The 13676-nt window shown below is 39.4% G+C and overlaps 1 protein-coding gene across 1 annotated transcript in view; it reads left to right on the forward strand.

The window, feature by feature from the left end:
* The window catches only part of SPATA16 (spermatogenesis associated 16), a 162023-nt gene that overhangs the window by 63017 nt on the left and 85330 nt on the right, over window positions 1-13676 (forward strand). The window contains exon 4 of the mRNA XM_025190469.3: window positions 8073-8162. Coding sequence (XP_025046254.3) covers window positions 8073-8162 — 90 coding nt within the window. The remainder of the gene's footprint in view (window positions 1-8072; window positions 8163-13676) is intronic.

Here is a 13676-nt window from a genome sequence, read left to right on the forward strand (position 1 = left end):
AAGCTTAACTGGAATGGAAAGTTTACTATGTGCCATATCAAAAAAGCCACTAGTGTCACCCCAACATATGTGTGGATCAGGAGATGGTGTCCAGGGAAAACTACCCTTTGGGTGTGTCTAGACTACATGCCTCCTTCGACGGAGGCATGTAGATTAGCCAGATCGGAAGAGGGAAATGAAGCCGCGATTAAAATAATCGCGGCTTCATTTAAATTTAAATGGCTGCCCCGATCTGCCGATCAGCTGTTTGTCGGCAGATCGGGGGAGTCTGGACGCGATGCCCCGACAAAGAAGCCTTTCTTCATCGACACAGGTAAGCCTCATGAAACCAAGCTTACCTGTGTCGATGAAGAAAGGCTTCTTTGTCGGGGCATCGCGTCCAGACTCCCCCGATCTGCCGACAAACAGCTGATCGGCAGATCGGGGCAGCCATTTAAATTTAAATGAAGCCGCGATTATTTTAATCGCGGCTTCATTTCCCTCTTCCGATCTGGCTAATCTACATGCCTCCGTCGAAGGAGGCATGTAGTCTAGACACACCCTTTGTGTCATGTTTCCCTCACTGAATGGTGTCAATGATGCCTGATAAAAGCCAGAATTGCTTCTGCCTTGATGGGAGTTGCTCTGGATGTTCTGAGAACACTGGGCTTTAACCCTTCACATCCCACAGATTGTGCAGGTATTGCCACCTGCTAATTCTGCATCTCCCATCTGAAAATGGTATGCATAGCAGACTTCAATCTCAGCAAAGCTATGTTCCTTTTCTACTAAGGCTCATTGCCCTGTGCCTTTATATCTGTTCAGTGGAGGATATGACCTTTTGTAACACCACTTGAACAATTCATGGAGAGGTATATTGATTATGTAATTGTTATGCGATAGCTGATTGATAATAAATAGCACAGTGACAGCTTAAGGAAATACAGTTAATGGGAATGAAAGGGAAGAAAAAATAGCTATCTATGGGAACAGAGGCTTCCTGTAGAATTGGAAAAAGGAGGGGAATTCAAACCAATGCTGATGCTTAGTGGAAAGGCCATAAGTTATAATATACATCACTCCAACCTCATGCCCCCACTTGTACAGTTGGGAAATCAGCTAGCAGTGTGTTATGTGAACAAGACAGGGAAAGCAGAATCTGTCCACCCATATTATGAATATCTTAGACCTCTGATCTGGATGCTTTGAAACAAGGCCTTTCTAAATATCCTTTCATTTAGCATGGAAGGAGAATGTTCTCCTTGTTCTTCTCCTTCATAGATAATGAATTGAGAGCTGGTGGGCAGATTTATCTCTTGGTTTGCAATTCAAAGAAAAAAATATGTTTAGCATGGAAGATGCATTCCCCTTTCCTGTCAGAAAAAAAAAGATCCTATGTGTATGAGAAAGGCTTAGTGTAAAAACCTCTTCATTATGTTTAGACATGAAAGCAGCTTCATAATATTTTTTGGACTGTGTGCTAAAAATGTCCTCTGCTGTTTCAAATACTATATTCACAGCTAACACAGTTAGGCGGTACTACAAAAAATCTGTTTACACAAATCCAAGTTGTGTCACAGACAGGGATAAGGAGAAACAATTATCTCACAAACACTGCTATGATCCAAAACCCATCTAAGTCAGTGGGAATCCTGCCACTGATATCAGCAGTTGTCAGATCAGCTATAGTAAAGATTAAGTTAGAAATGATTTCAAAGTAATGTTCAGGTTACCATAAAAGACATCTTAGATTGTCTTCTGAGCAGGCATTCTCCACCATGCATTCACTCACAGATGCAGCTTCTGGAGAGCTAACACGTATGCATCACTGACAGAAATATGTCCTCCAGATTTTTAGCTTCAGCTTTTTAATGTCTTGTTGATATCCCTCTCAGAAGGTCTGCGAGTCTCATGCATTTCTTTAATCCGTGTTTCTTAAACTGTGTTCCGTGGTACACCGGTGTGCCGCGAAGCAGTCGGAGGTGTGCCACAGAGAACAACAGAATTCAAAATGGCTGCCCTTAAAAGGGCAACCGACAATTTTTTTCCTCAATAACTTTCCCCTCCCCCCTTTTTTTGTTCAACAAAAAATCCTTGGTGTTCCTCATAAAAAAAATTATAGTTTGGTGTTCCTTGGTCTTAAAAAGTTTAAGAAACACTGCTTTAAATGGTCCTCTCTTTCCCACATTTTTTTGTTTGGTGATACCTATATCACCACCTTTTCACCATCATGAAGAGATTGACAATGCAAAATAAGCACACACTTCTCTCCTCTAGAAGTTAAAAGCAAAATTAGCCCAGCTTCTGCTGAAGAAGTTATGTGAAAATAGGTCATTACAAGGACTACGTGGAATAAAAAATCAGATTATGTGAAACAGTTTTCATGCATTTTATTATAAACTCAAACATGGGCCAATTTTCTCCCTGTGCTGTTCTTTCTAAATTGCCATATTTCATGGAAGAAATGCTGTCAGTTTTTCACAGCTCTACTCATTTTATGGGCCTACCCCAATATTCCAGATAGTTTATTCACTGGCTGTATATAAAAGCTTTCAAAAACTTTTGACACAAATTTTGGGAAGAACTCCAACTTTTGTAGTCTGGGAGACATTCCTCCCTATCTTCAAAACAGCACTGTAACAGGGCAACACTCACCTCTTACAGGTATCCCCCTCTGGTCAAGTGTGTGTGCTTGCACACTCTCTATTTAAAAGCCTTTTTGGTGATTCAGCCCTCTATATTTCACTCTGAAGGAGAGTGGTGCCCCTAGGGCTTCCCCTCTTGGAGGAAGCATCCTCGCCCTTACTTCAGGGGTTTCTCACAGCATCTCAACATAGTCCATCAAACCATCAATCCCATTAAGCTCACCACACGGAGCTGTCTGTGGTGCTGTCGCTTACCCAGTCGCCCAGTTTTCATCCCTTGAGGTCTCCAGAGGAACTGAACTGCCCCTGGTCCCACAGCTCCCCTCTTATAGGGCTTTCCTGGTGCCTGATTGGCCATTTCTCCTGCAGCTACTCTATCCTGTCTGGAGGACTTCTCTATGGCTTCTCTGGGACAGAGTATAGCAAAACTACAAGGCCTCCAGGAGGAGACCTCAGAGCTTAGTCCACCCTGTCACAAGCACCAACAAGGAAACCTGTTCACAATATTAAGATGGGTGTGAGGAAATGCACCACTAGCCTGTTTCTCCCAAATGAAATTGCTAGAATCAAGATATAGCTAAACACACATCCAATCAATATGATGGGGTCAAAACATTGGCGGGTATAAAGTTGGATAGTTTTATTGATTTTAACAGTTATGCTGATTTAGGATCTAGGCCATAGGGCTACCATTTTGTAGAGCAGGACCTGCCTTTTTGTTCTGTATTTGCATAGCACTAGCAGAACATGGTCTTGGTATGAATAGGGCACTTAGGTCCTCCAAAGGGACAAGTAAATAATTAGAAAGAATTGGAATTACAGACTGTAACATGGTGGATTTAAATAGCTCTAAGACTAGAGTGATGTGTATTAGTCTTAAGATAATGATCTGCCTGTAATACACAGGAAAGAAAGGAAAAAACAGCCACAAGTTAAAATTAAATTGTATAATAATCAGAACTTGTCAAGCTCATCTACATACTGAATTTATAACTACGGAAAACAATGGAACCACGCCAATTTACATTCACTGAGGATCTGGTCCATTCTGTTTAATATTATCTGGTGCATTACTTCACATAAATTATGTATCATAATTCTACACATAATGTTCAGTGACTGAATTTGTATACTTATGGTATATCAGTGATGTATGTTCCTACTAGTGCATAACATTGCTGCATCAAACATCTATCTACTTGTGTTGACAATGTCATAATAGCTATACCTATCCGCTTGTGTAAATCAATATTGCATCTAACATTGAATTCTGTACACCTGGGTAATTACCTGTAAGCATCTCTATCAATTGAAAATGTTAAAGCAAATGTTTGTACAATAAGTTAAAGCTGTGTTACATGCAGATGCAGACACCACATTTGTCAATTGGGAGAAATCCTGCAACTTCAAGCCCAAAAGCACAACCTACACCACTTCAGTTGAAGAAATCACTATGTTATCTTCTAAGTAAAAGCCAGATTTTAGTTTTATTGTGCCTAACATTAGACATTAGAGAGGGACATGATCACAGGAACTAAGTCAGTGAAATACATTTGTTTAGTTGTATCCTTCATCTATAGAGACATTTCCTGGACTTTTCATTTTCTTGGTCTACAAAGGTGAACTAAATACAATGTCTTGGAATGTAGCTAAGATATTCCTTTTTGTGTTAATTAGATTGATAAAGCTAAATCTCATTGCAGTTGGGAAACATTGCATTAAAAAGATGGAAAACACTGCAATAAAAAGATGGAAAAAGGAACAGTGAGACTGAAGTGTTCCAGAAATCAATTTTTATACAGCAACTTGCTTTTCTTTCTGCATCTGGTGTTTATGGAGTTGATCAGTCAGGTGGAAAGACAACCAAAAGTAGCAAACTATGGTCAAATATGTGTACCTTTAATTCATGTGCCAGATGACACTGGTGGGAGAAAGCTGATGTCTTGATTTCTTTTCTTTTTACCCTCTTAGAACTTGAAGAAAAGATAATAGGACAAACCTTGTATTATTTTCTAAGGGAAGATGTCAAGATGAAAAAATGAAAATGTCAAAAACCAGGTTGATATACTGTATCACTTAAAAGTTGTTTTGTTGAGGAAAACTGACCAAATGATTTAGGACAGGCATTTACTGGCTAGTCTGTGGATTACACAGAAGATGAAAAATAAATGAAAATCTATTTCATGTTTACTTTAGTCTAGTTGTGGGGAGATGTTGGAGGGAAAGCCTAGGAAGCACACTAGTAATCAGACACAGGGTTTTTACTTGTGGTGTTTCCATTTAAAACGTCTTTTGTCTGTGAATCAAGAAATAGTTGTAGCTTAAGAAAGTTTTTATTAAAATTCATTTTTCCTCATGATGTCTCCCCAAAAAGTACATCAGTAAAACTTTGGTGAAAGCTTTGCACCTAGTGACGAGTGATACTTTTCCCTACAAAACAGAAACATTGTAGCACATGAACCCCTGGGGGCAGGGTGGCTGACAGACTTCACTAGGCCTTGGGCAAGGTGGTGGGGTGGCTCTGGGGCCTCTAGAAGGGGTGGGGCTCAGACAAAAGGGGCAGGGCTAGCCTCCTCCAGCCAGCTCTTCAACATTGCCTGGGGTTTGGTTGCAATTTAAGGGTTTGGGGTTCTGACCATTGCTGTTGCCATAGTAGCAGCAGCAGTGGTGGCCTAGGTCCCAGGCTCTTTTAATTTGCAGTGACAGAAGGCAACTACACCCTTTCCTCACCCTCTTTGATGGGTCTGCCTGGGGGTGCACAGAGGTCTGGGGGCATATCAATTCATCTAGATAGTTGCCTAATTTTACAATAGGCCACATAAAAAGCTCTAACAATGTCAATGCAAACAGAAATTTCATACAATGACTTATTTATACAGCTTTATATACTCCCCACTGAAATATACTCCCCACTGAACAATATTTATATTTCAATTGATTTATTTTATAATTTTATCATCAAAATGAGAAAGCAATTTTTTCGATAATTGTGTGTTGTGACACTTTTGTATTTTATATCTGATTTTGTTAGCAAGTAGTTTCTAAGTGAGGTAAACCTTGAGGCTACACAAGACGAAATTTGACTCCCGAATCGCCTTCACTGCTGGATCTTCCTCAAGTCTTTTTTTCTTTTAGCACTTGTCATTGTACAGAGTCCTCCTAAATTTTTGGGTAATTGGCCTAGTGTCATATACTACTGTTCATGGCTGGACAGAGATATTGGAACAGGGACTTGTTCTCATGTTCACAGCCTAGCAGGTTCCCACATTGCCAATCTGCTCTTGTTTCATGGGTGGGCTTCCTGGGATGTGGCTTTTCTTCTGAACCTCTGTTTGTATCATTCATTTTCCTTTATATGGCCACTCTTTCACACTCTTGTTTTTGCTTTTTCACCAAAAGTGGCTTCTCTAATCTGGAGGTAATATAATCTCTGTAATAGGCCATCTTTACCCACTTTAAAGTTCATCACAATGCATGAATAATAATTAATCTAAAAAAATATAGTTAAACTGTAGCTGTCTGTATTGCGATGTCAAACAGCTGATATATGTAAATCCCCAGAATTGGGAATGCCTGGAGTGTACATGTCTCTGAAGAAATAGCATCATTCGGCTGAACTATCAAATAATCAAAAGTAGATTTTAGGCCTCTGCTTCTAGCAAATGAGTGGGATATTTGTAGGTATTGAAGAATTCTGTAAAAAAATTTTCAGTTTAGTGTTTATAGCTAGAAGAAGTTGATCTTCTTAAGATTAGGAATGAATCAGGATGAAAAAGGAGAGCTGAAATCTAATTCTTTGAGATTCTGCTACAATTCTGTTTTTATTATAAACCTATTTGAGTACATCCTGCTCTAAGACTTGTAGAAAATGTGCTGCTAACTACCAGGAAATTATTGATTTTTTTCATTGCTGTTGCTTAGCTGTGGTAGAGCCGATAACTTGAAAAAAAAATCGATGTTGCTATTATCAACTGTTGACTACAGTTTATAACAGCAATAATCTCCTTTAAAATCTCTTGCTGCAGTTCCAGTTATCCTTCAGTTTGTTAAAGTGTTAATGCCTTGGGCATACTGATCATTAAATGTCAATAATATTTGAAGTCCTTGTGGACTGCTTTTTGAATCAACTAGTTTTTAGTGTGCCTCAGAGTTTTCTGAACTTCCAAATTCTCCAGTCTTTGGTTGGAAAATATAGTATCTGATGTAATATCAGTCAAATATTGTTAATAGTGACAAGCCTTTTAAAAAGATGCTCATTCACCACAGCTAAATTATAATTAATATTTCAAATTACTGAAGAGGCTTGAGTGCTGTATTCTAGATAACTCCTTGTACTGCCCTCATGACTCTAATGTCTCAGTCCCTTCTGGTCATGAAATTGTAATGTCAGAAAAGCAGAGGTAGGATCCAGATGCATCCTGGATCGCTGACCCCTGCTTGCATCAGAAACACACTGTCTGTCTAGATCAGCAGTTATCAGATTGTAGGTTGGGACCCCAAAGAAGGTCATGGCCCAGTTTTCGTAGGGTTACTAGTGCTGGCTTAGACTTGCTGGGACCTGGGGCTAAACCCTGAGCCCTACCACCTTGGGCCAAAGCCAAAGACTACTGAGATCTTGTGCCCTGGCTGGTAGGGCTCTACTTACAAGCTCCCTACATGAGGCTGAAGTCCTTGGGTTTTGGCTTTGTCTTCCCTGCTCTCTTCAACCAGAGTGGTGAGGCTTTAGGATGCCCTCCTGAAGTCATGTAATAATTTTTGTTGTCAGAGGGGGGTACCAGTACGATGAAGTTTGAGAGACCCTAGTCTAGACTAATAGTATAGTGTGTACTAATTTTCCTCTTATTGACATAGGCTCTACTTCTGCAACTGGATCCATTTGTGAGGGTACCTGCATTCAGTGAAGTCAATGGGACTGGGAAAAGTACAAGGATTCGCCCACACAAATCCAACCTGTGTGGGAATATCCTTTGTTACAATTTTGGAAGCAAGCTCACTGGCTTTTAAGATTCTTTTTAATTAGTTATGTGTGAATAATTCCTTTAAGATAATCATGTAAGATTATCATCAGATCCGAAGTATAGATGACAGTTAACAAAGGAAGTTCTGCAATAATAAGTGGTATCTTTGCTGGTGTTATATGCTAGCTAAATGCAGTATAACATGCACTCACCGAGACTTTAATAACTGTTTCTGTAATAATAGGCAAAGCTATAAATGAAATTGCATTTATGATACAACTTTAATAGACATTTTAATAATGCCTGTTCATCCATCTTCACTGTCAAGGGAGAGAAAGTGATAATTCATTATTGGGTTTTGGGAGGTAGATTTTGAATTGTGTATAGAAACTGTGTACGGCATGTGCCTTATTCATAGTCTGATATTAATGATCTTTTAATAGTGTAACAATTTGAGGTTTAACTTGAGCATCTCTTTTATATTTCAAAGGAGCATTATTTTGAACCCAGCCTATTTCCGGAACCATCTTCGTCAAGCTGCTGTATTTAGATGGTTGGAACGATATTCTGAAGCTGCAAGGTATGTTGGACATTTTTGGTTTTTCTGCATCTAGTATTTCCCCTTCATCTCTGTTATTCCACCTCTCAGTACTACAGACAACAGGGGGAATTGTCTCTTACAGCTCGATCAGTACTAGGGACATCATCATCTGTCTATGCTCCATTGCAGTAGTCTGTGACTTTGTTAGAACCACTTAATAGAATCCATTTCTTATACTTCACTGTATCTAATGTAATACTTAATGATTGCTCCTCCTTTCTACTTTGGTTTCAGTGAGCAAAGGATCAAGTCCATAGTAGAGATCTGATCTTGCTGCCCTTATTCACATGAATAGTTTCACTGAAGTCAATTAGACTGTTCACAAGAATAAAAGCTGTTTGCAGGAATAAGGTCTCACAAGCTTGGGCTTTACAGAGAGAATTTAGGAAAGCTGCTTGTCATTATCTCTGGTGGACTTTGCCCAAGAGCTGTGATTATCACCCTACTCCTGTAAAAGTGGTCATGGAATCTTGGACCACAAGTGATCTATACCTTGGTTTTACCTCTCCTTCTAAAATAAAGAACCTCCAACAACAAAATGCTCCCTAGCATTTTGCTGGGGTATCGAATCAGAATTGATTCAGAGAGAAACCTTCCCCCTATTGAATCACCAACAGTAAAGGTTCAGTGATCTAATAATGTTTTAAAGGTGGTAGCAGGAGACAACATTATTCTATGACAGGCAAAATGCCTGATTAAAGTATATATTTTCAGATCTGTAAATTTCCCATTCTCCCACCAACAGGCAAGAGGGTTTTACTTGAAACCAGGTAGAAAAATATATCACTTCCAGGAACTGATCTTTCTTAGAAAGTAATGCATACACAATGAAAATATCCAAGAGTACACTATGATCCAAGAAGAAAATGAAGCGCTACAATATCTAGTAACAAAAAAAAAGGTGATTGGTATTGCTGCAGATAAGTCATCATTCAACAGGATTACTGCATCAGCAAGCAGAAAGGCACCATATCAGCTGTTTTCATGTCAGGGAGTTTTCACACAACTAGTTGATTTTAAATGAGATTATTATGTATTTTGTCAAGGAGAATATTCTGATGGATGGAGACCAAGTGGAGCCAAATAAGTGGCAGTAGCAGTACTGTAACAAGGGCGGGGCATGTGGAGCACTCACCCCAGTCTTATCATAATCAGGGCCATAAAGACGCAATAAGTAAAAATAGTAAGCTGCAAAAGTAAAGAGCGTGGTGTGTGCTAACCCAAGTCCCAGTTTAAACTAGCCTGTTGTGAGGCCTGACATGAAACAAAACAGGTATGCTGAAAGATGTATAAAGTCTTGAAAGGCATCAGGCTTCAGCTTACTTCACTTCGAGCTGAATTTACATGGAGCATTGCACATGTTGAGCATTTACAGCGCTACCAATCTTGAACCCAGAAAACAGTTCACATTGGACTCAGTGGTTTTTCAATCCATGTATATGTGAATATGCTACCACTGTGCTCAATGCTACATCAAAGTATTAAAAGTATTTTAGTGCTGACGCTTGGCACAGGATCAAATTTATCAATTACTCTTAGGATATTCCTCACTTTGCCAGTAACTATGGCTAGCAATGAATGAAGCTTCAGTAAGCTAATGCTAATAGAAAATTACTTACATTCTAGTATTGGCCAGCAGAGGTTATCAGGGCTGTCAATTCTCTCCATCAAGCATGAAATATCCCAAATAATAGATTTCAATTATATAATTGATGAGTTTGCTACACTAAAGCCATGTAAAGTAATTTTATAATAAGTATTCGAATTATTTTGTCATTCATTATATGTTCCTTTATTTATATTTTTAAGAATCACTTTTTATTTATTGGTGGTTATTTTAAAATGTTCTATGTAAAATATGTGCCTAATATTGAAAATATATTTTTGTTATATTACTATATAAATTAATAATTTTTGCAGATTTTTCTTGAAGTAAAGATAAATAAAAATTAGTAAACTAGAGACATTTTTTAATTTGAAGGAAGGGGGGCACATAATTAATTTTTTTGCCCAGGACACACACAAAAAACCCCTAGTTATGATGCTGGGCAGTAGTATTGTGACTTTGGCTTAGGATCATAGAACACTGGAACTGGAAGGGACCTCAAGGGGGCCTCAACTCCAGTCCCCTGCCCTCTCAGCAATACACAGCACCATCTTGACCAGGGTTACTCAACACATGGCCTGTGGTGCAGTTTGGGTTTATGCAGGGCTCAGCATGCGGCCCGCGGGTGAGAGCTATAATAAAAAGTAGTCAGTATATTAGTCTTCTGTTGATATTTGTTTTAGCAGTTAAATTCCTGGACCGTAATTGCAAAAGTTGCTGTCATATAGGTGGAAATTGGGTAAATATTGCATTTTATTAATATCAGCAGAACTGACTTTAATGGGGCCTGTGTGTTGTGTAGTCTTGCCTTCATCTTTGCATTCATGCCTGTCAGTGTGAAAGAAGCTATTTGCAAATATTTGCATATGTATTTGCATGTACATGCAACCACACTTAAGTTGCAGCCTTCGGCTTGTGCTGTGAGTATCACTGTGGCCCCTAGGGCTTGCAAAGTTGAGTAGCCCTGGTCTACAACAATAGATGTCTACCCAAACTGCTCTTAAATATCTCCAGAGATGGAGATTCCACAAATTTCCTAGGCACTTATTGCAGTGTTTAACCATCCTGACAGTTAAGAAGTTTTTCCTAATGTCCAACCTAAACCTCCCTTGCTGCAGTTTAAACCCACTGCTTCTTTTCCTATCCTCAGAGCCCAAGGAGAACAATTTTTCTCCCTCCTCCTTGTGACACCCTTTTAGATATCTGAAAACTACTATCATGTCCCCTCTCAGTCTTCTCCTTTCCAAACTAAACAAACTCTATTCTTTCAGTCTTCCTTCATAGGTCATGTTCTCTAGACCTTTAACCATTCTTGTTGCTCTTCTCTAGACATTCTCCAACTTCTCTACATCTTTCTTGAAATTTGGTGCCCAGAACTGGACACAGTACTCCAAATGAGGCCTAATCAGCACAGAGTAGAGCGGAAGAATGACTTCTTGTGTCTTGCTCACAACACTCCTGTTAATGCATCCCAGAATCATGTTTGCTTTTTTTGCAACAGCGTCACACTGTTGACTCATATTTAGCCTGTCGTCTACTATGACCCCTAGATCCCTTTCTACAGTACTCCTTCCTAGATAGTTGCTTCCCATTCTGTAGGTGTGAAACTGATTGTTCCTTCCTAATTGGAGTACTTTGCATTTGTCTTTATTAAACTTCATCCTGTTTACCTGAAACCATTTCTCCAATTTGTCCAGATCATTTTGAATGATGACCCTATCCCCCAAAGCAGTTGCAACCCCTCTCAGTTTGGTATCATCTGAAAACTTAATAAGTGTATTCTCTATGCTGATATCTAAATCGTTGATGAAGATATTCAACAGAACCGGTCCCAAAACAGACCCCTGTGGAAACCCACTTATTATACCTTTCCAGCAGGATTGTGAACCGTTAATAACTACTCTCTGAGAATGGTTATCCAGCCTGTTATGCATCCACCTTATAGTAGCCCCATCTAAGTTGGCTTTGCCTACTTTATTGATAAGAATATCATGCGAGACTGTATCAAATGCTTTGCTAAAATCTAGGTGTATCATATCCATTGCTTCTCTCTTATCCACAAGACTCGTTATCCTATCAAAGAAAGCTATCAGATTGGTTTGACATGATTTGTTCTTTACAAATCCATGCTGGCTATTATTTATCACCTTTATTATACTCCAGATGTTTACAGAAGTATTCCTTAATTACTTGATCCATTATCTTTCCTGGCATAGAAGTTAAACTGACTGGTCTGTAGTTTCCTGGGTTGCTCTTATTTCCCTTTTTATCTATGGGCACTATATTTGCCCTTTTCCAGTCTTCTGGAATCTCTCTTGTCTTCCATGATTTTTCAAAGATGATAGCTAAAGACTCAGCTACCTCCTTTATCAGCTGCTTGAATATTCTAGGATGCATTTCATCAGGCCCTGGTGACTTGCAGACATCTAAATTTTCTAACTAATTTTTAACTTATTCTTTTTTATTTTATCTTCTAAACCTACCCTATTCTCACTAGTATTCACTATGTTAGGCATTCCTTCATCATCAGACTTCTTGGTGAAGACCGAAACAAAGAAGTCATTAAGCACCTCTGCCATTTCCAAGTTTCCTGTTAATTTAACATACTGCTATAATAACTATGTGGAGCTTTGGTTCCAGCCTTGTGTTAAACTAAGCTAAGCAGCAGCATCTCTTTGGAGTCAGTGGTATCAGTCGGACCCTGTTAATAGTGCAGAATGCAATCTATCTGCTACAGATAGACTGCATTATGCAGGTATTTAGCTGCAGTTTCAGAAAGTCTAAATATGCTTTTGTTAGCCTGAACTGTCATTTATCTCTGCCTTCTCTGTGTATGTGAATGAGGTTAGTGTGTTTCCTTGTGTGATTTTTCCCTCTCTGTGTTATTATTATCCATACCCAGAACAGTTGTCTTGGGTACAGGTAGCATATGTGTATACAAAAAATGGGAAGGAATAGCTCAGCTAGCCTAGCAGGCTGAGGGTGCCCAAGGTAGAGAACTATTGATCTCTTTGAGGACATAACAGGCCAAATTCCCTGGAACAAATTCTGCTCTCTGTTCCACATTCCTGCATATGAGACCCCACTGTATTCAGGTAGATTTCTTCATATTTACTTACACCTATTCTGTCCACATTTAAGAAGACGGAGCTGGTATAAGTTATACACTGAATATTCAGAAGGTAGGGTGAGGAGTATTGTAATTTTTACCATCTGCTGGTTCATCAGTGCAATTGAGACCAACTCAGGTTCCCTCAGACATTGGTAGAGTGGATGTATGTATGTATGAGGCAACCTGAAAGCCAGGGAGTCTGAATCAACGTAAGCAGATTCATATGTATCACCCATCTTGGAGTTTGGCTCCATGGCTACGTCTACACTGGCCCCTTTTCCGGAAGGGGCATGTAAATTTCACCTATCGTAGTAGGGAAATCCGCGGGGGATTTAAATATCCCCCGCGGCATTTAAATAAAAATGTCCGCCACTTTTTTCCGGCTTTTAAAAAGCTTTGAAGTAGGAATAAGAGCCTCCGGAAAAGGGCGCTTTTTCCGGAGGATCGGGGCCAGTGTAGACGCTCTTTTCCGGCTTTTTTAAAAGCCGGAAAAAAGCGGCGGACATTTTTATTTAAATGCCGCGGGGGATATTTAAATCCCCCGCGGATTTCCCTACTACGATAGGTGAAATTTACATGCCCCTTCCGGAAAAGGGGCCAGTGTAGACGAGCCCCATGTGTATAAATGACTCCTGTAATTGTCTCTAATAGAGTTGCCAGTTTTGGTTGGACTTATTCCTGGAGGTATCATCACATGACATAATCTTTACTTAATGATTAAGTTTTAATTTCTGGCGACACCAGGACAACCTGGAGGATTGGCAACACAAGACTC

Source organism: Pelodiscus sinensis, chromosome 10 (genome assembly GCF_052426305.1).
Source record: "Pelodiscus sinensis isolate ZL-2025 chromosome 10, ASM5242630v1, whole genome shotgun sequence".
In the NCBI taxonomy this organism is placed as follows: domain Eukaryota; kingdom Metazoa; phylum Chordata; order Testudines; family Trionychidae; genus Pelodiscus; species Pelodiscus sinensis.